General features: G+C 36.7%; 1 protein-coding gene across 1 annotated transcript; it reads left to right on the top strand.

Annotated features, from left to right (window-relative positions):
• The first annotated feature begins 166 nt into the window (after positions 1–166).
• Positions 167–23,504, top strand: LOC134530025 (fatty acyl-CoA reductase wat-like). The gene is made up of 7 exons (XM_063364553.1): positions 167–391; positions 960–1,208; positions 1,834–1,979; positions 2,155–2,264; positions 10,421–10,610; positions 17,045–17,167; positions 23,474–23,504. Exons 1-7 carry the CDS (start codon positions 167–169, stop codon positions 23,502–23,504), a joined length of 1,074 nt encoding a protein of 357 aa, XP_063220623.1.
• The last annotated feature ends 4,308 nt before the right edge of the window (positions 23,505–27,812 follow it).

Here is a 27,812-nt window from a genome sequence, read left to right as displayed (position 1 = left end):
TTGTTAACTCACGGTATATCCCAGGAAAAGCTTCTAGATTTCTTTGTTTAATTACAAGGACAAAAAAGACAATACGCGAGTAGAAGCTACGATTGTGTGCTAATACATGATCTGCGTTACAAAATAAATGTGCTGGACTTTCAAGCAGAAATATCAGTTCAGCACAATGTCTGTGGACGACAACACGCCGTCTGCAGGCGACAACTCGCCGGTGCAGGACTTCTACCGGGACTGCGGGGTGCTGGTGACGGGCGGGACAGGATTCCTGGGCAAGCTCGTCATAGAGAAGATCCTGCGATGCTGTCCCGCCGCCAGGACCGTGTACGTGCTGATACGACCGAAGAAAGGCGTGTCGGCGGAGGACAGGAGGGAGGCGCTTATGGACAACGAGGTGAGGATCCCTACGTACAGCAAGTGCGTCAATTCATCACTTGGTTGTCGATTTACTGCACAGTTCCATGCCTGCAAGGTGACGTTGCAATAATCAACAACTTACATAATTCACTACTTGCTTTCCTAAGTCAGCTTTGAAACGTTGCTCAAAATATTTTATAGCCAAATACAACTATTATCATGGAATCTCAGCATGTTGATACTCTTTGTGAAAAATACGTATGATGTATACACCTGGGTTTAAATTCATCTGTATTGAGGCCACGCCCATGTAAATCAATTGTGGTACCTTGTTGCAGCCATCTACAAAGGCGGGTTGTCAACTGCCAATCGACTATATGATTGTGTGGACTACCTTTGAAAATGACTGCAACGAGTCTCCCGAAACGTTGGGAAAACCACTGATTATTAAGACGTGCTCTCGACCTAGATGGCAAGGAGTAGTGCATAAAACATGCTAAGTAGAAAATAGCCACGATGTTACTTATACTAGAACACTGTATGTTTATGAATGTAACGGCTCTCGCCAGCAACGTAAAGGTTCCGCGAGTTGTAGTTGCTCGCAGGTGTTCGAGCGCATGAAGAGCGAGCAGCCCGACTGGCAGAGCAGGCTCGTGTTCGTGTCTGGAGACTGCTCGCAGCCTCGCCTGGGGCTGAGCGACACTGACTACCATCACCTCACTCAACACGTCAACATCGTGCTGCATCTGGCCGCCACCGTCAGGTTCGACGAGACCTTGAAGGTGGCGATCGCCATCAACGTGAAGGGAACAGAAGAGGTCATCCGGCTCTGCCGGGACTGTGTTCATTTGAAGGTCAAAACTTAAATGTTGATTTCATCATCATTCGGAAAAAGGGTTTTTTAGTACTGTTGGTGATATTGAGCCTCCGTTTATTTTTTTGTTTATTAAACCTCTGCATCGATAATTCTCGGCAGCCTTTCAGGATACCAGCTAACGAATAATGGCTTCGAATAAGACATGCTCGTTACATATGTAGTTTTTATTATTCGTAAAAACAAGGATATTAGAGAGTCAACAATGATAGTGAAATCAAAGATGTTATATGGCTCCCAGTGTGGGAAGCACGCGACACTAGGTCTGCAACGTCACAGATGCGAACATATAAGTTTTTTCGAAAAAAACGACAATATCTTATAAATTATTTGCTGTTATCTAAAACTAAATATAAATCCAATTATAGATACGCGACTCTATCATAAATAGGTTTATTCTGTACCTTCAAAATAACAAAAAAACTACAAGTTATTTAATGAGAAAATATAATTTAAATATTATTTTTTTAGATAGGAAAAAATTTCATGAAATTCGTATGTTCTAATTATTTAGCGTGAGTGTTTTTTTAACGCTGGTCAACTTGTGCCTGCTGTTATATCATCATGTAATTTTCTATATTATTTCTTATGTTGAATTGTTTCAGGCAGCTGTGTGTGTGTCGACTGCTTATTCGAACTGCATCCATCGGGTGGTGAAAGAGGAGATTTACAGCCCACCCATGGCATTGGATCAATTATTCGCGCTGATGGACAGGTTTACTGAACCTGAAATTGTCATGCTGCTTCCAAAGTTAGTAACAACGCTGCGACCAAAATAAATAAATCTTAACATGTTATAACCATGTCCTAAAGTAGACATTGCATGGCTATAATAGTTTGTTAAAAAATAATGTGTTTTAAAAAAATCAGTCATTTGTAGAAAACTAAATATTTTTCATTTGTTGTAAACGAAATATTTTTTACAGGATATTAGGTGCTTGGCCAAATACGTACTCATTTTCGAAAGCAATGTCAGAGTACTTGATATTTACTCAGGCAAAATATTTGCCTATATCCATCGTTCGACCATCAATGGGTAAGTGGTTTTTAATTTTATTTTATTATTTTATAGTGTTTCTTATCTACTACACGGATGTTTAACACCGATTCATAAGGTAAAGATAATATTTAGGTAGGTAAGTGTTAAGTATTATGGTAGGGAACCATTTTAAAGGTTTCTTGGAACGATTATTAAGGTAACGGTTTCTGAATGTTCTAGGTGCGTATTCATCTGAAAACATTGAATTCACACACTAAATATATATAATAACTTATTTATTGCAACTAATTAACTACTAAAACTTGGGGATCATCAATCTTTTACCGGTTATTAAGTTTGTTACAGGTTCAATACCAAGCAAGTACTGAAACTACTGGGCAGAATTAATGACGTGTTACCGACTGTATCCCTTATCGGATGCAATAATTGGTATGTAATATCGTATTGTAAAACTGAGAATTATTTTTAACATGTCTTCAGTTAAAACAAAAGTACATTTCTTTGAATAGTTCTTGCAATGGGAAATTTTTATTTAAGATTTTTTTGTACATTCGCTAATGATGGTTATACAAGCAATGGTGTATGCCCAAATATTTTAAATTAAAATAAACGGTATTGCGAAAATTGAAACTGTAAACTAAATAAAGTTACATGATTACTCTATGGTTCCCTTATTTATCTTTTGAAGTATTTACCAGGCACTGTCTTACATTATTTTCTTTGCACTTATTTCTGTTCTTCGATGGCTTCAAAACTTTTTAGAGATAGTTTTCGAAACTTCAAGTAGTCACAGATAATCTTTTTTTAGAGATTAAAAAATATTACAACGCTTAAAAGTCCAATTATTATGCTAAAACCGTACAACCCATTAATGGATTTAACATCCTATGAGCAAAATTATAAATATACGTCTTAATAAAGGCGAGATAACGCGATACAGACTCGCCATCAGTAGTTATCCGAACACGAAATCATCAAATTTAAACTAAAAAAAGCAAACCTACTAAATCAAACATTAACTCCTGATTCGCGGGGTGCCAATTCCGAAACACAGGAAAATAAGAAAAACCGAAGGATGACACCTAGTTTCGCCCTAAGAACTATATACTTTATCAAGCAAAGTATCATTTATTAATTTTCTCTACAGTAAAATTTTTGCTGCTGGTACAGTATTTACAATTATCTGTATATTCATGACTTACTATATCCACATGAAATATGTCAAAACAATTCTAAACATTTTTGGGCGTTCAACAGAAAATAAATTTCACAATTACGTAGGGTAAAATCCATTATGTTAAAGCGAATAAAAAAAAATGTGGGGGTGTCTTTCAGTACTTTTCAGTAATGTGTAAACATCTAACCTCGGTAACTAGCAAATTCATGGGTTTTCATTATTTTTATGTTGCAAATAAACGTATAATATTAAAATCGGACACGAAACTAACGTAGGATTCTTTAAAATAATGCCAAAAGTAATAAATAAACTGATGATTTATTATTAGCTTTTCAAATACCAAAATTTCTGCATGAAAATCACACACACTTTCTGTGCCCGCCGCTAGCATTTGCTGTCTGATTCTTCCCACCATCAATCGCAGATAGTTGCTAGGGATATGAGAAATGGTTATTTTTCAATACCAATTATGGCAGTTATTTCTCCGAATGAGTAAATGGTTATTTAGATATTTAACATTTATACTTATTGGGCACGAATAACTGTTTTCAATCATTCACTATTCCATTTGCAAATAGCGACTAAAAATTTAATGTAAACATCAAAATTAAGGCGTAATTTTAACATTCAAAAGTAATTTTTCTTTACATTCAAAATAAAATAATATTTTGTGACGGTTGCAGATGTAATGATATATCATTTGATTAAAGTATTTATTTTTTTGCATAATTATGAACAAATTTATACTGATTAATTGAATGACATTGAATGATATTATTTATTTAGCTTATATTCCGCTTAAATTTTACGTGCAGACGCTATAGGCTATTCACGCACACATGAAACAACTTTAAAATGTTAATATGTTAAAATAAAACAATTATAAACTACTGAATTGTTGCCACTTTCTGGTAGTAGTCAAATAACAGAGAATTGGTTAATATGTCAATCGCGAGCACAGGACGGTTAATATCGATCGCGATCAAGGAACTCTGGTATATAATATTACTTTAAAGATTTGATATTACTTGAAGAACTTAAACTGAAAAGATCAAATGCTAAACGATTATGTTATAACCGAGAACTGTGAGAAGGGAAAACACGGTATGGATGGTTTCGTTCGGAAAATAACTGTTGCTGTTTGAGAGTCGATACTATCGATAGCAAGAACTGGTCTTGCGCAAATGAGATTCACACAAAATTCATCACGATACCTAGCCGCAGCACAAGAGTTGAAGTAAATGTATTTTATTTGTTCGCTAGATCGGGTGATGTGCCCTATAGCACAGTCGAGAACTATATTAACTTCTTTGATAACTGGCTGTCAACAATCCATAAATGTAACTAAACGGTTATTGTTTCATAACCGTTGTATATACTAGTTATCGTAAATACCGCTCTTCTTTAAATGCAGCTGGACGCACCCAGAAATTCTTAACTATTAGTAATGGCTCCGATAATACTCCGGATTTGGACATCAGTTTCGACACATAGTTTTATTTAAAATACTACACTTCTAGAGAAATTTCACAAAACAGTTATTACCATAAGGGTTCCGCGCTCATTAGACGATAACATTCGTTGGCATTACTAAAATATATACCGGAAATCTCTTTTAACACTTTTATAACACAAAAAGTATATGGTTTTATATTTTTTTTTGCTTAAACAACTGAACTCATTATGTAAATACTTAAAACAAACATTAACCATATAGAGCTGATTCAAACATTATTGTTATATAACGTTATCATATAAAGATATAAAAATAAAAATAAAATTATCACTGGCGAGATTTGAGCCACGTCTCTTGATGATAACAAACGCGTGCTCTACTGTTGTGTTATCAAGCAAATTGGGGATTAAATAGAGGATATGTGTTATAATGAGTTTAATGCCCATTTTCTGACGTATTCCAAAATTTAGATTACCTTTTATTATAACTATTTTAGTTCAACTATCATAACGCTTCATTTGGCACACCAATACATGTAGTGACCACATATTGGCTTATGTTGCTACTAGTAGGTCCGCCAAAATTGTGTCACTGATTCGTTCATCTATTCCGTTCCATTTTCAAGAAATTGCGTCTACCAAATCCCGTATACGGAGATCCATGATGTTTACACATCAATAAATATTTCTGTGTCCACATTTCTTGTGCGAGGTTTCACTTCAAGCACGACTTTTTTACCGATGCAACTCTCGCGCCGTTCGCAGATCCCTACAGTACTCGTCTCGCATACTCCGCTATGACACCTCATGCCAATACTAAAAAAAAAACTTGTGCCCAAGAAAGTTCGGACCTTCTCTCTACAGTCATTACGTTTTGGCAACAGCATTCTGTCATCAGTTCTCCCCACTAATGCCTTCAGACGCACAGCTACACACAAGTCCGTTCCGCGCATTTGCTATTACAGCTTTGTCCACGCTGCAATAGACCATCTAGGCAGTAGTGTGGGACGACCCTTCAACACTCTGGGAGTCTCCGCTAACGTTATCCTTCCCACCTCCGCTCGCATCCTGAGGTTTCACTCTGGCTGTTGATGGATCTTATCGCTTAGAGCACGCCCTATGAAGTTCCAGCTCCATTGAAGGGAGTACGAACTCAGCGACGACACCGCTCTGACACAGCTCCGACACTAACCTGGACTGCTAGTAGAAATTGGATGGATTTAGTCTAGATCACATGTTCTCTGGGTCGTCTAAGTGGTGCCAGATATGTGACAGACATGGATAAGCGATTTGCGTTACTCTCATAATGGGGATTCCTTTGAGTCAACCACAAGTTGAGAGGTTAAGGGGCGTTACAGTGATGCTGGGATGGGTAGCTTCAGCCTCTCATTGTAGCTCCGCCCCAAACAAATCTGGGTCGTGAAGAAGTGGTGTATCCGTCTCCCTGTGGCCCTTGGGGGCCCGTGTTGCTAATGATCCGGTCCAGAACAAGGAGTAGCCACCATCAAATACGCCACGTTAAACAATGAACAGCTTTGTTCCTTGAATATATAGTTTACTGTAGCTTTAAAACTGGCGAGTCTGCTTCCTTCTGCTGCGGTGCTGCAAACATTCGTTCAGCCAAAATAAAAATATAAGTAGTTAGAAACTGGCAGTAACGTCGTTGCCTTCCGCCTTCCACACCGCGGGCCATACACACAGCTCCATCCTGGTGCGCGAGGAGACCTCATTCACAGGCCTGCGCACACGTATCCGCGCTCCTCCAGCGCTCTTATTACTCTCCCATCGACTGCAGTGATGCCAACTTGGGGATGTGGCCCCTAAATATAAGGGGGGGGGGGGGGGAGGAATTTATTAAAAAGAGTTTTTTAAGGGGAAAAATTTTTAGATTATTTTTAGTGCGAAAATAAATAATTTTGTCGCAGAATGTTTTCGTCCATCTCATAACATTGAGGCTTATATTGTCGTCTCTGTTCCCCATGGCCTTTATCGTAAAGAGTTAGACAGTGGCGTCACAAGAAAAATAAATATGAAAAAAAGTTACATGGGACCTCAATGATTCAATTGCTGTACTTAAGTGTCATATTAATAATGTCAAAATAAGAATAAAGAAGTTTTTTGCGCAATTTTAATTTAACTTACATGATTCAAGATCTTTTTCTGAAAAGAAAAATATTTTTCATGATTTATCGAATGGCTCCTATTCAATTAAAATATATTGACAATTAAAACAAAAATGTCGATACATCAGTTTTATCCGTTCAAAGTTCAAGTATTATATTCTAATTTAGGGGAATTTAAAATAGGGTTGGGGGGATAATTCTGCCAGTTGGCATGACTGATTAAATGTCGTAGTTGTGCCGCGCTTGTCCCTTTACACTGCAGCATCACTGTCGCCGTTTGGCAAAAAATTCTACAACACCACACAGTTTAAGTGCGAAACTCAAAATTTCATTTACGTTTTCAACAAATTGTATTTAAAAAAAATACTGCAACCTTGGTTGCTATAAACGAGGATTCTAGTTACATTCACAAGAACCACTAACTAGAAGAAAGTAGTTACATGTAAAGTAAGTAATAGGCAACATAAGTGAGTGAAATTGAAGAAATCTAGGAATATTATGACACTGAATCATAACAAAAAATTTCACAAAGGAAATTTAACTATAAATTTCTTGTTAAACTCAAAACATAATAAAACGGGAACATTACAGACAAATAAACAGGTAATACATGCTATCCTTTAATGCTGGGCACACATAAGCATTCGGTAGTAGAAATTTAAACCACAGTATTCCATTAAACCCCGTTATCCTATTACCATAGGCTTGTGTCATCGTATCCCATACTCTTTACGAAATGTCTATAATCATGTACCATGGCATCTGTTCACAAATTTTACCATACATATATAGACTCCTAACGTGAAAATATAAATTGATAATATATTAATAAATATTATTAGATAATAATGTTTGCAGTATTTTAAGTAAAACTATAATATTGATTGAAAATCTTCAGGTTTAAAAGGATTACCAGCAAAACAATATGCCATAAATTTGGGGGCAGTTGGCTAAGCATTTTAAGACGGTAAATTACTTTACATATTATATTATTTACAAACATCATTAATTAATCAGTCAACATATTTACAGTATTAAAATTGCCATTTTTTTTAAGAGTCCTAGATAGTTACCGGGTACCGATATTCAACAGGAACAATTCGTATCTATACTACATTACAAAACAGTGAGAACAAAAGTTTTTTTTAAGTTTATTCATACAAGTGCCTCAATGATGCATGCTAAGATAACAAATTAATATTTATATTAATTTACTATATGATGCAATGGATTACCATAGGTTTATCACACTCCGCCTATAATTGTATGTGCGAAAGTTTTTTTCGTATTTTAAATTATTTTGCTGAAAAGAAACTGTTTTTGACTACACCAGTTATCATTACTAAATCAACACAATCACCCCCCAACCCCCCCCCCCCCCCCCAAAAAAAAACTTTGAACCACAAATAGCAATACTATGGGAAATAATTTATAATACCGCTAGATATTTGATAAGTATTTTTGGTACGACGATAAATGTGGCAAAAGTTATTTTCTGAAATTTCGCCTAAACCTGACATGAATAAGTTTAAGAAATTACCCAAACAACATATGTATGCTATCCCTTGCACTAGTACAGTTCAAAATTTAAAAGAGGACTTACAGTGTATGGCCGGAACACTTGGACTAGAGCACAAGTTCATTAAAATTTATTTGCTCATCAACATGGTTATGCTGCGGTCGACTTGGTCAGCCACTTTCAGCAACTGACAAATGGCAGAAACGCTGTGAAGTAGAGTGTTACTCATAGCCCTCGTTGCCATTGGAAAGCTTCTGCTCAAAAATATGTTAAAGACTTTACCAACCACCGAACCAAACACATACGCTAAATGGGCAAACAACATTATAACTGCATAATGCATTTTAAAATTACACCAAGCAAGTTAAGTGACAGCGCTCAGCAGAATTGCTGCAGTTCACTATACAGTCTAAAGGCAGACTCGTAAATTGGATTAAAAACTTCCAGGGCTAACTGTACACTTTGTATCATTTTAAAGGCAGTCAATCGTCCGCACGACTTCCATAATTAACGTGTCCTGTCGTTTCCTATAGTAACTCCGACGACGAAGCTTACACCTTTCAATATCGTAGGTTACATTGCGGAGTATCGCAAAGTTGTGGCAAGTAGTAACTCCACTATTCGCCCGCTAATTCACAAGCCAATTATTCTCAACATGCAGTTAGTAAACCATCTCTATCGTACTCTCACGAACACAACAGCAGACTTGTATATTTGTGATTCTCTCAGACAACATTCTATCTTTCAGTCTGGCTCGCAAATCCCTCTGCGTCTTCCGGATTCACTACCTTAATACAATTGCAGGCCCAACACGTGGCGCGCCTGGCGGCCGGGTGCGACACTCGCGCGCCCAGTCACCGCATCAGCTGGCGCGCTCAGTCGGCGCCCGACTTAACTATTAGCGGTACGCACACACGCAGTGAGATATCGCTGCCTCCCGTCACTTACGTCAGATATAAAAGCCCGCCAGGCGAGACAAATACTGGTACGAAAATGTGACGAGGCAAAGCCCGTCACACATTTGATTAAAAATATAATTAAAGTAAAAATAATACTAAATTAAAAAAATATCTTCGAAACAATTTAGAAACAACCATTTACGGAAAGTTTTAGCAAAAAAATGGAAAATGCAAGAGTACGAACAGCCTAAATATCCTGAAATCCTTAATATCCTGAAATACTCAATGTAGTCATGAGGCTACTAATAACTTTGCAGAGCAAGTAAACAGCTTTAAATAAAACCTCAGATGTGCAGGTAAGAACTATTTTTTGGCTCAGACGAATGCGCGAATGAATACTACAGTTAACATACTTCTACCGTAGGGAATACTGATGCGAGCGATTCGACCTGCAGAGTTGAACTAGCTTTTTTTCTATTCGCAGACCTGAAAAAACACTCAGGAAAAAATACCCTCTGCAAACGTAATTCCTCAAGGATGGCTTTATTCTTTACCCAGGGGTGCATACACTCAGACAAGGTAGCTCCTGCTGATCGCCACACTGTAGACTCAGGGTGGCAGATGTGGTGACTGGTGATGTACCGACCCACACAAATAATATTTTTTAAAAAATCTTTTGAAATAAAAAATATTTTATGTCAGGTTACATGGCATTAAATGCACAAAACAATAAATTGGCGAGGAACGTAACATGTTTATCAAAAGTGCTGGTGGTATTTCATGAGTTGGTACTCGGGAATGTAACACAGATGAAATGGCCCCGATATGTTGATGTGTGGCCCAGGTAATGCAAGCCTGTGTATCGTGTAAGTATAGCACGTGGTTAAGTAAATCCACGAGCTGTCTCTCAAACGAGCGTACTGCTTGCCTTAAATTGGTTCTTTGTCACGAGGTGCTAAATAAGTACATTTCTTGTAAGGTTCGAGCTATGTTTTTGCTTTGATTTGAAATGTCTGCAGTCATGGCAGCGATCGCTGAACCGATCCCCGGCTGGTTGGAAAATGTGTACGGTCCAATTGGCATCGCCTTGGGAGTAGGCACTGGCGTCTTGCACGTGTGCTACGCCGACGCAGAAAAAGTACTGGACACTGTCCCAGCAGATATGGTTTCCAACTGCATTATAGCGGCGGCTTTTGCGACGGAGAATAGGTGTGTGAGACATCGCAATTATTAAAAATTCATTACTGGCTTACAAAGTGTTATTTGTTGTAGTCTAAATCTGACAGAATGACCGTCTTCACATCCCTTGCTCGATAATACGATCAATGTGAAGTGTGCTTTTTCTAAATCTCAAAGACTCGACTCCACCAAACAACCTTCAATCATCGCTTTAACAAAAGATTCCAAACAAAATTTTAGTGTTTTTAAGGAGTAGTATACATAAGCCGGTCCTGGCTCAGACTCCAGGCGGTGGAGCCGTAGAGCCGACCGCCATCTTGGATTGTGATGTCACGGCGGCAATCTTGGATGACTTAGAGCTTGACCTTTGACCTTTGACCTTCAAAATTGGTCAAAATTTGCCAAACATGCGCTAAAATCCGACAAATTTTAAAAATTTTGGAAAACATTTCCACCGAAAAATATCGAAAATTTGGGGGAAAAAATTCTTATTTCGAGGGATTAATTCCTGTTTCGAGAGAAAATTTACCGTACATAGTCCTTAAAAATACCAGCCGGCTAGAAATGTCCATATTGCGGCCTAAGCATTCATTTCTACAGCCTCAGATAAGCGTCTGATGTCATAATGGATTATGACGTTACCGTTTAAATTTCCGTTACGGCTGGAATATTGATAATCCTTATTTATTTACGATTTTAATGGAAAAAATTAAAATTCATAAAAAAATTAGTCATATTTTTAAGAAAAAAATATTTCAAAACTCATTTGGCCGTGGGCTCAGAGTCCTCGGTTCGAACCTGGCCTGGTAAAAAAAAAAAAAGTGACATGCCTTCCTCCACGGAAGCTGTCGACAGACTGATATCCTAACACTTATGTCAAGGTATATATATCGTCGGCTAGTATAAAGTCATGTCTGCCATATTGTTTTCGTCTGTTGGAGGTCGCCATATTGTTTTCGTCTTCTAGAGCGTGCTACCATCATATTAGTTTAAGTTCTGTCCTATTGAATTGAATAATAATTTTTTAATGTGGCACAAACCATATTGTCATTGGGACACTATCTTGGAAATTCGTAATTATTTAGCTAGAAATTCTACAATTTGTTAAATAAATATGCAATCAATACTCTGATTGATCCGATCAGTTTCTGTCATCGGTTTGATATTTGATTGATGCAATAAATTTAAATTTCATGTTAAAAATATGAATTTCAATAAATAAGGTGGTAAGTCATGAAAGTTACATGGTTACCAAGCCATTCATCATCATTAAGCCATTATGACTGCTACAGTGGAAATTTGTCATATTTAAACTATTAAAAATCACTCATTAATTTACATATTGACTCAATACTTCGTTCGATCCCTGGACGATACAATAATTAATATAATGTAACATCAATTTAGCATAATAGTGACAGGTTCGAGAAATAAAACACAGCAATTTCTTGTACAAAATAAATTTTATTGAATAATTCATATTCTACTATAGGATCACTTGCGAAGGTTAACGATCATATAATCATTTAGGCCTGCATATGCGTGAAATGACTAATTCTTAGCTCCAATCGGTTTATACTTGACAGAGACCAGCCAGAATCTTTACTGACATAGTCCTCCTCTTCTTAACAGAGATGCTGGACACCGTGTTTAAAAGTTTGCTTCACATAGTCAGAACTGTAAATTACTGCAGCCAATGTCTTGAATGCATACTTCTTCACTTTATCATCGAATGGATACGGCTTTCCATATATACAGTCCAACCACAAGTTATATTTTAAAGGACTATTTGTTGCTACGTCATCAGTAAGCATATTGATTATGTTCAGTCTGATATCGTCAAGAAAAATACAAATCACTTTTGACTCACTAAACGTATTTAGATTATAGTAGTAGTTCAATGTTCCACGAAATGCAGACTGTGCCAAGTAGAAACCATTATTATTCACCTGTAATGCACTGTACACAGTCTTGGGTTTAGATTCTTGTCCAGACGTCATAGGAATCGTCTGCTGCACTACCGGTTTTTTTTGCTTGTACGCTCACGAGTCTCCAATCTAAATCGAAGATTCTAACTTTCTACACGTACTTCAACAGTAGGCACACGGACTTCACCTTTACACTTTTTCGCATGTCGACGCAAATTATCAATTCGAGTAAACCATTCATGACACTCATCACAGCAAAACTACATGCGAGAAGGATTCTTCGTACATTTACTTCTCTCATGTCTCTGTACATCATGAGCAAATGCAAACGTCATATCGCAGTAGCTACAAGGATGCCTAGTTGTTGAAGCCGAACCCGAACCAGTTGTACCGTTTCCAGGCATACTCTAATGGACATCAATCATTCGCTGTTGCACCTAAACCTTTACTTTCTGCCGCGCAGCAGGACCTTTGCATGTCTCCAAGTGTTGGTTAAAATTAGCATTTCTTGTAAATTGCTTACGACACTTTGTACAGCAAAACATTTACGATAAATGTTCTTAGCACATTCTCTATTCTCGTGTCGCCGAGCATTGCTGTTATTTGTGAAAATCTTGTCACAGTAACAGCACCGATGTTAGTTAGTTGTTGTCGAATCACCAGCCACTGTAGTCTCCATAGAGGGCGAAACGACATTTCCTGCTTGGAAGCTATGTATCTTTCATGACTTGCCACCTTATTTATTGAAATTCATATTTTTTTTACATAAAATTAAACATATATGCATCGATCAAGTATCTAACCAAGGACACAAACTGATCGGATCAATCAGTAGATTGATTGCAAATTTATTTAATGAATTTTGGAATTTTTCCCGAAGTTCTAGCTAAATAATTAAGAATTTCCAAGATGGTGTCTAAATGACAAGATGGTGTGTGTCACAGTAAAAAATTATTATTGCACTCTATCAGAAAGAACTTAAATTGGTATGATGGTAGCGCACTCTAACAGACGAAAATAATATGACGTCGTACTAGCTGACGATATAAATACCATGACTTAAGTGGTAGGAGATCAGTCTGCCGACAGCTTCCGTGGAGGAAGGACCTGTCACCATCTTTTTTTACCTCGCCGGGTTCGAACCGAGGACTCTGTGCCCATGGCATATGTGAGTTTTTTTAAAAAAAAAATTCTCATTTAAATAGGAATACTTACTGACGTGACGTCTAATAAATCGATGAACGCCGGATGCACGCACGAAAAAGTATCCCGTTACGCACATTGTCCCGTTGCGTTGTGTCCCGTTACGCTCATTGTAAGCTTGCGCCGCATCTATCTCTCTTCCACTCGATTGGAACAACCTTCGATTTGACTTTTTCGAGGCACATTAAACTTGAAACACCCCAATTCGTTTTCTACTTTTCCTATCCTTAACAGAATAACACAGATTGGAAGAAGTTAAATAACATACATGTATAAAAGTTATAGTTAAAATAATCTCTTTGTTAAAGTTATAAACATATTTGAATCAATGAGTGCAAATAAAAGTAAAATTATAAATTAAATTGTAGATTTCATTTCACTCCTTTGTATCCATACAAAATAGTGATAATTCAATAAAAATTATACACTTTTATTCATAAAAGTAAGCAATCATTTCATCAATTTTTTATGACATTGTCACGTTAAACTATCGTCCGTTAACCGACTTTACAGACAACCAATTTTTTTTATGAATTATAATATTTTTTCATTAAAATTGGTAATAAAAATTATCAATATTTCTGCCGTAACGGAAATTTTAACGGTAACGTCATCATTTATTATGACGTCAGAGGCTTATATGAGGCAGTAGACATGGATGCTTAGGCCGCAATATAGACATTTATAGCCGGCTGGTATTTTTAAGGACTAAATACTGAAAATGTTCCCTCGAAATAGGAAATTTCTCCCTCGGAAAGAGAATTTTTTTTCAAATTTGTTATGTTTTTAGTGGAATTGTTTCCAAACATTGGAATTTTTGGCGGATGTTAGTGAATTTTTGGAAAAATTAGACCAATTTTGAAGGTCAAAGGTCAAGGTCATATTTTAAGGTCATCCAAGATTGCCGTCGTGGCATCACAATCTAAGATGGCGGTCGGCTCCAAGGCTCCACCGCCTGGCGCCTGTGCCAGGACCGGTTATTATATACTACTGTAAAGAGAGAAGAAGCAGGCGTATATCAGTCAAGAATGTCTCTATTCTCAAAAAGAGACAGAACCAAAAAAGTGTGTAAAAGTGACAAGTACATAATAGAAAATAATTGGATCAATATTCAGTATAGCAGGTATAAAAAATTAATTAACAATATTTCTCAAAAAAAAACATAAGATGATAATGAAGATATTTATTTATTTTTCTATTCATCATAACACCCAAAAATACGTGCAAGCATGCGAATTCATAGGGATTTTAAACATTATATTCAATGCATTATGTCAGACATGCCAAATTATGACTAATAACAGCAACAATAAAGCACCCATTTAGTTTACAAGCGTATTGGTTAACTCGCCTAAGAAAACCATTATTAGAGGATAACCGTTGACATAGACTCATGTATAACATTAATGTGTTATTACCAGAAAAAGATAACCATTAAAGGAACGTTATTCTCCGTTACACGTTTATCGATATGACGAGAAAAAATTACAGGTCATAAGAAAACTTAAGGCTAGTATTAAATTTAATGCGTACGTAAAAAATTTTAGTTAAAATATTCAAAAGTGTCGTCCAGCCCTAGCAAGGCAATGAGATATTACACACATACAGGTAATACTGAGCGCAAACTTTAACTACATAACAATCAAAAACCTAAACTAATAATAATACTGAGATGTACAACGCCGAGGGTACCGACTCAACAGCAACCGCAGGCTTTAGAGGCAAGTAGCCCTTATCTATGCTATAAAATAGCTTTTGAATACACAAAAGTGACTACACAAACAAAAGGTTCCGAGGTGAGCTAACAAGAAATGTTACAAGACATAAATACGCCATACATGCAAACCTCGCGAGGCTAAGCAAGTGACAAGTGGGTGAACAGTCAAATAGAACCTTGCACCTAGATACAGCAAATCTTTTTTAGACATTTAGACATATAAAACCATGAATTGACTAGGAGTCCTAACTCTTTACATTTAGGTACCAAGATGATAAACGCATAACTGAAGTAAACTGAATAACGCAGTAATGCACGAATGCCGATCCCGTGGCAACTAGCGGATGTGACACGACCCGGCAAGACGAGTGATTTAACAGCCAATTTAAAGCGCATTCAACTCAAGCACTATCCAAAAATAAAGAATTATTTCGAAATGAATTTACAGATTGAAGCCGTAAACGGCATTTTAGAATAAGAATAATTACTTTAACTAGTCACATTAACTCTTTAAGATAGGGCACATTTTGTCACTGAATACAAACATATAAATGTACTCATGAATACGCACCATGATTACGGTACCCAGCAACTTAGGAAAAAACAAACACCTAGCCCAATCAATGATAAGCAAAAAATAAGAATGAGAAATGCTTGCCCCGAGCTTAAATGCATAACACCGACCGGCTACACGCATGCGCCAAACGCTGGAGGGCGAAAAAACTCAATGTAGAAGTGGAAATAGGACAATCTAAGAGTCCGATAAGGCGAACATGTCGCGACAGATTCAAAGTTGTAACTTCGAGTCCGTTAAAAATGTTTTAAATATATTGAGTCACGAAGTTCAGAATGTGTCGAGACCAGTGTGCACTCTTAATAATTTAGAGACTGAAACTCAGTTCTAGAATACGGGAAGAAATCAGGCAATGACAATAGTAAGGACCAATCCTAGCATTTGTCTTCAGTTTTGTTTGAGAAAACCGTTGGAAACTGTTATGGGGAAGGCTGGAACAGATAAGAAATTGAACTCTTTCAACTGCGAATCCAGAGTCAAGTATGAATAAACATCCATTAATTTCATGTTCAGTTAAAGTTTGTGAGAGCTTGCATTTGATTACTTCTTGTTCTCCGGTTTTTAGCATAATGCTCGGAAGGATGTAACATTAGCACACATTCTATACCATTAAGGCAGAGTCTAAGTAAATCCACGCTGAAGTCACTTGGAGACTGATGACATACTCGAGTGGCATGTTGTGATTCGTGGCATCCAGGATTAAAGATGAGACGTCGTAAGATTACCGAGATGGGGATGTGACTACAGGCAGAGGTGGTAAGAGAATCGATATAAATTGCACCGCTTGTCACAGGTGTTGCCTTATCTATTTGGCAAGAGAATATATTTAATAATAAATTGTTGCACATACTGTTCCTTAATAATAAGTGTTACAATATTTCTTTATTGGTAATGTTGCCAAATTATTTTGTTTCATATAATGACCGTTTAAAATTCTTTAATCCTATGTAAGAAATGAAACTGTAAGCCACATGAATTTAATATTATTTTTAACTTATTGTTTAAAGACGAGTATTAGCATTTTTTATATTTTTGTCTCTAGGGAGAAAGGTGGAATCGATGTTTATAACATTACCATGGCCAAAACCAAACTAGAGACTGTAAAACAGTTCGCTGAAAACCATACATCTGTGCTTGCCAGATTTCCATTTAATACTTCAGTCTGGTACCCAGCTTTCTATATTATTTCAAATTACTACATATATATGGTTTTATTATTTTTCTTGCATTTCCTGCCCGGATTACTACTGGACTACAGCCTATGCTTGAAGGGAAAACCTCCAAGGTAAGTAGTTATTCTAACAATTACTAAATATCTCTTGTATCTTTATAAGATAAATTTACGATTATTTTGTGACTATACAGTCATACATGATTATAATAGAAAACGTCTGTAATTTTTAGTATGGCCAACATGAAGACACTGTATATAAACTCGGATTTATAAACTATGCAATAAACGCACGAACCAAAGAAGCACAATAACCCAAAAAATTCAATAACGGGTTTTCAAATACCAGTTGATTAAGTGTGCAAGTCTGAAAAACGCAACGCAAGCAACAACTACATTCCCACTAATTGCGTTTTGGCATGTGTTACTTTCTTCTATAGTTAAAAGAAAATTTCCCCAATACTTTTAAAGTAGATGTATTGTGTATAGAAGGCAACGATTTTATTATCACAAGCAACACATTTCCACTCATTACATTACCGCCCAGTGAACCGAAATTATTATTTTTAATTTAAACTATAAAAGGTTTCGCACTTTTTCGTGAAAACCTATACTTATGAAAAGAAAGCCACTGACTTGCGTACTTCATTAGCTACCGTAGTTTTAGTTCATTTTTTGCATGTTTGCTTCATAGTGTTTTTACGTTACTTGCAAAGATATAAACCCAGACTCAATGCAGTCAGTGACATTTGTATGTAGGAATAATAACTTCAACATTTGAAAAAAGAGAGGAACGTAGAAGCTTAAGCACCATAACTTTCAAGCCAAAGAATAAATAAAAAACTGACTGCATTAGTACATGATTTAGTGAAATCAGTAAATACATGTTTATATAACATAATTTCGAATGTACTTGATTTCCTATTTAAAGTAGAACTTACCATTGTGGTGATATTAACTATGTAGTGGCGGCCATATTATGCATAAATTAAGTGTTTCTTTGAGTCCAATGAAAATACAATTACTTATTAAAATTACCCTAACATTTAAAAAACCACATATAGTATAGTCTTACTGATTATTTAGGCATTTTGAATGTGAGATATGTATACAACCTTCTTCAGACATTATTCCATAATAATCTCACAGCACTGTTCCTGGCTAAAGGTAAGCGAGCTGTTGCTCTCCTTCTTTCTCTCCGCCGCTGGCGACGAGCCTCCGAACCACGTGGCCCGGCACTCGGCCGCCAGCTTCCACTCTCTGATTGGAGCTCGTCGCGCCTCGATGCGCTATCGCCAAACTAGTACACACATATATCTGCACGATCATCATATTGTATATTATATTTACATTTGTTTGCATTTTAAACACCTGTTGCTAGCAAGGTATTGAGGGTTACGAATAACACAGCCAAAGTAAAACCAAAACAAGTGGCTTCATTATTTTTTTTTAAATATATGTAATTTTAATCAAATTTGATTTTAATAATGTTCTTTTGATGAGGTACGAACATATTCGCTTTTTTTAAAGCTTATTTGTCTTTATTAATTACTATTTTTTCCTCCAGGATGCTGAAAATATACAGGAAGTTACAAAAAGTTGCCATGATTACAAGTTACTTCTCATTAAAAGAATGGAATTTTGTCAACGATAACACAAGAAAGATTTATGAAAAACTTAATAATAAAGACAAAAACGTATTTTACTTTGATACTCAACAGATAAACAGTGTAAAATATAGTACTGATTCTGTTCTTGGAGGAAGTAAATTTCTACTCAATGAATCACTTGACAATCTGGAGAATGCCAGGTCACGCTTCCAAAAGTAAGTATATTTTATTTAAAGCTTTTTAGATTGAAGAATATCAATCTCGATATAACTATGTACAGCAATAGTGGTTCTACATTACGTCATAAGTGCACGAAATATTTCATTTAATTGGTTATTTGATTTTCATTTATTACTGTCTATGTAGCATTAATGTTTACACAAAGTATCCATGAAATAATTTAACTAAAGCAATATTAATTTAAAAAATCATAAAAGAGCATAAAACCGAAAGAATATACAAAGTATGAATAAGAAAGTTTTAAAAAGATTTAATGAAGTGAGTAAGTAAGAAAAAGGAAGGGAAATAAATAGTGCAATAAAGTGAGATAAAACATGGAATAAGGAAGATAAGTGGGAAAGCTGTTAGATAAAACAACCAAAGGGTAGGGTATCAAAAAAGGATATAGAAACTTATAAAAGTTAGTAAAGTGTGTAATTTATTTAGCTTTGGAATTGTTAAAAGGGTAAGGAAATAATAATTAATAAAATAGCTAGAAATTTTCGGAAGAAAACAGAACGCATGATGACAAATAATAATATACATCAAGCAATGGCTTGGAGTAAATGGAACTAATTTTTTTTTTGGATTCTTCAAAGCTTTATTTAATTAATCAAGTAAAAATATTCCAATGGGATATAGTGTACTGTTAGAAAACTTTAAAAACAAATATTTAATATGAAAACAGTACATGTAAACACCGTAAGTATATATCTGATTTAATTTTTTTTGATCTCCAGACCTAGTCTAGGCTGCAATTTGTACCGAGTGTACGTTATCTCAGAATTTATATCTCTTTTACCTGTTGAAGACAACATTGGTGTAAAATTTTTATTTTATTTTGGGAATAAAATGTATTCACTAATTAGTTTTCATTTAGTATGAGCACACTGACGATGTTCGTTTTTAGGCTGGACATGTATTCGTGTTGGTATTCCTTATATCCTGTGCCCTCCTCAGCTGGGGCACAAGACGGAAAAGTTTTGTCGCGTGGGCTGATGCTTGGGTGAGCGTGGACCGTCTGTCACCTTGAAGCGCGACAGGCGGCAATACTCTCTCCCAGGCCCTCACTTGTCACACATTTAGATTAGTTTAGACATTTACTGGGTAAGCTGGTTTTATGATTGAATATAAAAATATTTATTTGATATGCCAAGGGAAATTTTATTCAATTTATAACATTAAGATGCTCCATAATGTTACATATATTTAAAAATTTTACAATTAGACAGACTTGAAGGTAATAGACTTCACGGACTGGTTGCATGTAAATCATATGTGTCACATTCTATTAAGCCTACGTACATAATTTAATCAAATATTATTGTGTTTGTTTCAGGTTTTATTTAGCCCATACAGTGTTGAAAATTGTCTGGTATAGTATAGTTCTCTGGGTGATATTCGGCCTCATGAAGTTCCTGTTTCCAAGATTAAAATAATTTATAATAGCTAGTGTTAAGAGTAATAGAGTGATATATGCTATAATAAATTTGATTGATAGATATTAATTCAGTTTTTTAGAAATATCTGTACGAGCATTAATTTTAAATTACGTAATTAATATTTATATTTGTCATACTATGTATTATTTAATTTTTCCTGTATTTATAATCACATAAGAGTTGTTAAATAACATTTGTATTAAAATAACCCCAAAAAAGAGACAAAATGCATCGCATGTGAAACGACATGGTTGCATCCTGTGGGATATGAAGATGAAACAGAAATAATACCGAGAAAATGCTAACTTTGGACTTAATTAGGATACGTAAAATAATAGAATATTTTGGCTTTACCAATAATGTATAAGTTGACATCAAAAATGTTTACCAGAATGCAATGCTGATTTATATTAATTATTCTGAATAATTCTAAGCTGGGCATGCATAAAAAATGAGCGATTCATTTAGTACTCGTCAGTGATGTGTAAACCTCAGTAACGAGCAAATTAATGTGTTCTCATTTTGAAAAATAAACTTATAACACGACACTGTGACAAAAAAGTTAATGTAATATTCTTAAAAATAACGCTTAGCGTGATAAATATGCGATAAAACTTTTTCTTCTTTTTAAAATCTTTCTGTAATGCTATTTAACCAGAAGGTACTAATAGTTTATCAAGGCTATCCGACTAAAAGATGTGCCGAACGAGTTGCATGTAAATGCCTAAACGGTGAAAATGTTCCATTTCCTCCTAGACCGGAATTATCATTGACTACTTCTTCAATTTTATAATTCTTTAGGCGCGTTCAGGGTGAAAATTTAGTATACGTTAACGTGTCTGATTTGACTGGAATTTACATTATTAATGTCCACGAAGGAATTGTTTATGTTGTGCAGCCTATAGCTAACCTAAACGCTTATAATACATTACTTAATATGTTTTTATATTTTCAGTTTTCAGCCCTAAATTATTCCTAATTTATTTTTTCACTTATAATGGGTATTCATTAAGTTAAACAAATGTGAGGAGTATTGGTCTTAGCACTAAATATACTAAACCTAATGATACAAGATAGTAATTTAGAACAGATAAATGTAACTTTTTGATACCAATATATTATTTTCGGCACAGCTACAATACTTCTATCATTACTGGCTGTATTTGACGAAATGAACTTGTGTAACATTTTTCCTGGGCCAATAAATATTAATTTTTACTGGTACTGTATGATAAGTGGAAATTAAAATAAACCATTTTAATCCACAGTTTCCTCAAACCTTTAAAAAAATATAATATGACAGTGATAACATGTTAATGAAAATAGTCTGAAATTTGAAAGTCTGAAATTAAAATGAAATTAGAATTTCCCATCAAGCCCTTTGAATATTATGAGAGTCTATTAATGATCATACACGAGCTTAGTGTGTGTGGCACACAATGTCTCAAGATTTTCCTTTTGAATGTATAACATGAATGCTTGAATTTATAACTCAATAGAGAAGTATGTTAGTCCTCAAGATTCAAAGCAATGATAATACTTTTTTTCATTAACAATAAAATAATGGTTACAGGCAGATTCTGATTTCAGACTCAATAAATACAAATGATGTGAAATAATATTTATAATGATTATATTATGTTCTCATTAATTATTTCAGATATATACATACAGTGCACCATGGTGACAAATGATAGTAATATGAATATAGCGTGCTGAAACAATGAATGGTTTTCAAGAAAATTATACTAACATTAGGATCTTCATTGTGAATAAAAATTTTCTCTGTGAGTGTGTGTGCATGTATAATATTCTGTGTTATAATTACAAAATAAAAATAAAAAAATACTTATAGGCTAATCCTCAATACTGAAACACAGATTCTACACAATAAATAAAGCTCGAACAATATGGTTAGCTTGAATCTGTGATAGTATATGGAAAATTATAATTAAGTATGTAAAATTATGAACAAATAAACCATTTGTGTCAGCTCAAATGTTTGTTAAATGACTGGAAGTTAGGTTGGGCACATCATTTAAAAACACAAAAGTTATTGTCAATATTAAAATTGGGTTCCAACATTAATGCACACCACGATATAGTTTATATTATAATGTTTTAATTATAAATCCCGGCCAACTGTTGTCAATGGTAGAGAACGAAATTCATACCTTTGGACTTCTGAAATTCCGACGAGTACTCAGTATTAGTCGACAGACTCGATTGTATTTAGTTAATTTCTTCACTCATAAAATATAATCTTATACGATTATCATTTCAAAAGGAAAAACACGGCCTTCGTATTTCTTTTTAATTATTTCCTTTTTGAGGATATCAATTCTTCCATTCATTTTTAAAACTCCTTCCTCAGCATAGAGTAATGTACATACCATATCACAATTCCAATACCATAGCACATACTTCAATATATCAAACAAACATGGCACTGAAAACTAAATATATATCGATTCACAAAACCAATGCAAAAAGTTCATCTGTAACAATGTTTCGTTACAGATTGCCGCTCCCTGTTGTGTATATCAAAAAGTCGCTGTTATATTGTATCACGTGTCTGAGTTTTTCTTTTACACAACAGTTACAAACATCGCAACTTGCACAACATAGGTTTTTAATCAAAGTTTTTGACTATATATATAACAAATCTCGCAAGACTTGACCACTGATTTAATGAGAACAATAGGATGGTTTTAAGGGAGCAGTTTGACATCGTCCGGATGGCGATTTTCCCCAACGATTCAGCAGACAGCGGATCACCAGAGGAGAATCCTTGTTGGTGGCGGCTGATGCAGACTTTGATATAACAGTTTTTGAGCGATTGGGAGAAAGTTAATGCATCTCACCCCGGCACTCCTGTTACTGCAACATGACTCCATTAGAAGGGTGCCTTAGCGATGAGGTTCCCGAACAGCATCCAGGAAGAAAGGCATACTGGATGCGAGACGGAAGACATCCCGCTTCCATGGTGCCGCTCCAGCACTCGGACAGCGTTTTGTGGTCCGCGGCAGTGGCAGGGGTCGTCACTACGACCTGCTGTAATTGCTGATGTGGTGACGTGATACTGTCACATCATACACGACGTGGATGCTTCAAGTCCAGTTTTTCCCTTTAGGTACATTATCATTGTTACACATTTAGCTTTCGCACTCGAAGTATAGGTGTCCCAGCATAATCTCACTTCACTAAGCTTAATTATGTGCCACTTACATGCTTGCAAATGTAAGTTAATCACCTACCCTCACTTCTGTTTTTGCTGTTGCTGACACAGCAGGTTTAATTGAACTACTTAAATAACCCAAAACTTAGCTAGTTTCAAATTACATTTAAATTTTCATAAATTACGACAATATTCAATACTAACTTAAGTAATAATTGTAATGCTAACCTTCGCTAACAATAACTGTTTGAACATTAAAACACGTGTTAAACTTTATAATATCTCAATAACACAATAGATAAATTTTTTAGGATTTACAATTTTGTTTTAGTCATGATTAGTCATTTCCTTATGTACAATATGTGTCATATTAACTATCATTAATTAATCTTGGTTAGGGAATTGTACACAATGGTGGGTGTACTTTCCTAATTTGGATACTTTTGGAGTATCCCATACTCACGTTCGGTTATCTCCTGGATATAATAGAAGGTGTATATGTTTAAATCAAATTGAGAAAAATATTATTATTTCAAAGTAGTAATGTGTTCTAAACATACATGGGATTCATCATATATAATATAACTGACTACTAATATATGCATGTGCTTTGTATTTGTTTGAATAACTATAAACTCTCAATGCTGTCATGTACATACTACTACATACAGTAACACCATAGGCATTTTAGTTCAAGTCACAACATTTAAGTCAACACATGGAGTATGCCGAATACCATTGTTAACTATGACTAAAACTAAGCAAATCAGCTGGTTTTCGTGTAATCAATTAATGCCAATTACTAAAAATTCCTTAAAACAGTAGGTTTCTATCAGGTTGCTTCCGAATAGTTTCACCGTATGACCTTGACATAATACGTCAAACACTATGTTTGACTGCCCACCTGCAGCAATAGCTCTTCGGCTATATGTCCATAGACACTGCAGTATCTATATCCCGGCGAGGGTGGCATATCTCTTCACCTCATCGCAGGACGATCGACTGATATACAACTTCAGTCGACATACACGATGCCAAGCTCACATTAGTGCGACTCCTCGGTATACTGCAAACTGGATTATCACCTCACTACACACAATGTGTAAACAATACGTCTCTAAACCCCAGACTAAGAATTAAATAAAATTTCATTTTATAAGCTGACTGCTTGACTATTTTAGCCTTTCGTTAGAAAGCTTCTGGACTCCATGTCGACATTATACTTGAGTGATGGGCGTTTTGTACTCTCGCAGTTGTGTTAGGTTGTATCTGCCTATGACTTGATTAGTCTTCAAATCCTTTAATGTGTAGCAATTCGAGTTCACGACTTCCGTGACGACATAGGGACCTGTGTAGAGTAGGAATAGCTTCTTAGTTACGAACTCCCAACTCTTGCTTATGGGTGCGGTTTTCCGCCATACTAGATCTCCTATGCAGAAGCTCCGATGCTTGGATGCTGGTTTTCGCCGACGTCTTACTGCAGCCTCTGATAGCATGTACTAGTTTACGAACTTCTCCACTGGGTAGATTGTCTTCTGTTGGTGGTATGTCATATTTGGGTAAATATGCAGGGTTGATCGTCGAAGACCGATCTAGACTCCTCCATTCGTGGAGTTGGCTAGGGCCACCTGAAATGCCTCCGCCGCAGGATTCAATGGCTCGTGGCGTGCGAAGTACCCTAACTGCTGCGTAGTTACTGGTGGTGAGAATGCTTTCTGAAAAGACGATGATGCTTGCTTACTGCCCTGAACAATGCTGCTGTTCCCTGAAACAGTGTTGACTTGGTGTGATGACAGTCGGTCCTCTTCGGTCTTGTTGGTGTATCGACTGTCGAAAGACTTGCGATATCTCTTTGCATCCTCGTACTCTTCGTCCGAATGAGACTTGCATCGTCCTGACGTAGATTTCTTGGGTGGCCGCTCCTCCGGTGATAGGGAACGCCGAATTCTGTTACCTCGTTGAGGTTCATCTCGGTACATTTGACTGTCTTCATTGTCACTGTGGTACTTTTGGTTACTTGACCACCAGGTCTTGCTCCTGTATGGACCTGAATGTCTGGGTGGACAACTGGAACGTTGGCTGTGGTAGCCACCTTTTCTTCTGTGGCCTTGCTGATTGCGTCGTGGATTCTCTTCACTCTCCCATTCTAGCAGGTTGACGACCGCTTGTCTGTCTTCTCGCTGCTTACTGTCACGCGACTGCCAATAGTTATGTACCGGCTGATGCTTTGAGTATGTCACTTTCGTTTCAGACTCTTCTTTGCTGAATTGTGACTTGTGGAGCCTTTCCAATTTGTCCAGTAACAACAGCTGTTCCCGGAAGTCGGTAACATCTTTATAGCTTCTGCCACTCAGTTGCATTTGGTACTTTAAAGGAAGCTGTGTTGACACGGTAGCAATGAACTCTTCATCTGTCATAGCCAGGTCCAGGTATCTAGTTCTTTCATACATACTGGAAATATGTGCTTCCAGCGATGCTCCGCGCTTCGGATCGTACCGTTCAGTGTGAAGTTGTGCGCGTAAGTTCCCTTGGATCCTGAGATTCCAATACTGTTGTCGAAACTTCTCCTTGAAATGTTCATACGAGTGGGTGGTGTTAAGCTGTATTTCCCACCAGTAAAATGCATGACTCTTTAGAGCCGTGCTCAAACATCTCAGTTTCTCTGAATCGGATAAGCCAAAGGTTTTTACATACTCTTCAAATTTGTTTAAGAATCTTACAGGATTCTCGGATGACTTGCCAGAAAACGTCGGCATAGACTCCGACCATTGGCGAGCAGGGTGATGAATAAGTGCAGCCGGGTCTAGGCTGGTAATGTTGGCAGGCCTGTTCAGGATCTGTCTGTCAACTACTGGCATGTCTGGCGCAGTATCCTGACTCCTACTCTCCTTTAATGGACTGCTATTTTCGATTTCTGTTCTGGGAATATGGTTGGTAATAAGCGCTGATCCTAGTTCATGTACTCGTCGCTCCAATGATTGTACATGGGCTTCTACTTGGTGGTGGTGTTGTTCAACACGCTGACTCAGGGAGAATGTTTTAGCCTCAACAGCCTTCTCCGCAACTTGCATAACGTCGCCGCCGATCGCATCGACTCGATTGCTTAATATGGATGTTGTCTCTTCTATGTGATCTAATCTTTCGGATAGGTGCAAGGTCTCTTCCCTTATGGCAGAGTGGTTATTAGAACACTGCCTCTTAAGCTCTTGGCGTTCTTGTGTAGCAGTGACGAGAAGCGCCTTCGTGCGTGACTCCAGCTGTTCGACCTGGGACTGTCCTTGTGAAACTCGATCAGCCAGCTGTTCCAAGGTCTTGTGTTGTTCCCTGAACTTTGACTCCAATCGCCCCTCTAATATATTGAGATCGGTTCTTAGACAGGTCTCTATGTTAAACAGTCCCGACTGTAATTCTGTACGCACGCTGCTAATGTCCGACTGTAGGTCTGTACGCACGCTGCTAATGCCCGACTGTAGGTCTGTACGCACGCTACTAATGTCCGACTGTAGGTCTGTACGCACGCTGCTAATGTCCGACTGTAGGTCTGTACGCACGCTGCTAATGTCCGACTGTAGGTCTGTACGCACGCTGCTAATGTCCGACTGTAGGTCTGTACGCACGCTACTAATGTCCGACTGTAGGTCTGTACGCACGCTGCTAATGTCCGACTGTAGGTCTGTACGCACGCTGCTAATGTCCGACTGTAGGTCTGTACGCACGCTGCTAAAGTCCGACTGTATACTACTTATGTTGACCTGCAAGTTGAGTAACATCTGGCCTAAACGATCCAGATCGAAGACTTCTGGTGATGGAATAGACACATGGCCCAAGACAGCTGTTTGTATAGGTTCTGTTACTACTGCATCCACTGATATCCTATCCAAAGCTACATTAAAAGGTTCCTGAATCTGTTCAATTACAGCAGCTGCAGCTGGTAACACTGAGGTTCTGGAGGTGTCACACCTTGTAGGTATCTGAGCGGGGACCAACGGCCGCTCCAAACATTCACATTCTCTGGTAAGCGATGTAACCGGACTGTCCACTTTAACTACCCTTTCCTGTGAACCCATGTCCTCGGACGAAGCTGTTAGCGTGTCACTACCTGAGTTAATAACCTCAACTTCGTTTGACTCATTGTAGGCAGTCTCAGTTCTATTACGGAGACTGTAAACTGACGCACTACCTCTAGACAT

The sequence above is a fragment of the Bacillus rossius genome, chromosome 3, assembly GCF_032445375.1.
Source record: "Bacillus rossius redtenbacheri isolate Brsri chromosome 3, Brsri_v3, whole genome shotgun sequence".
Classification (NCBI taxonomy): domain Eukaryota; kingdom Metazoa; phylum Arthropoda; class Insecta; order Phasmatodea; family Bacillidae; genus Bacillus; species Bacillus rossius.
This window is presented reverse-complemented; position numbering and strand designations above follow the sequence as displayed.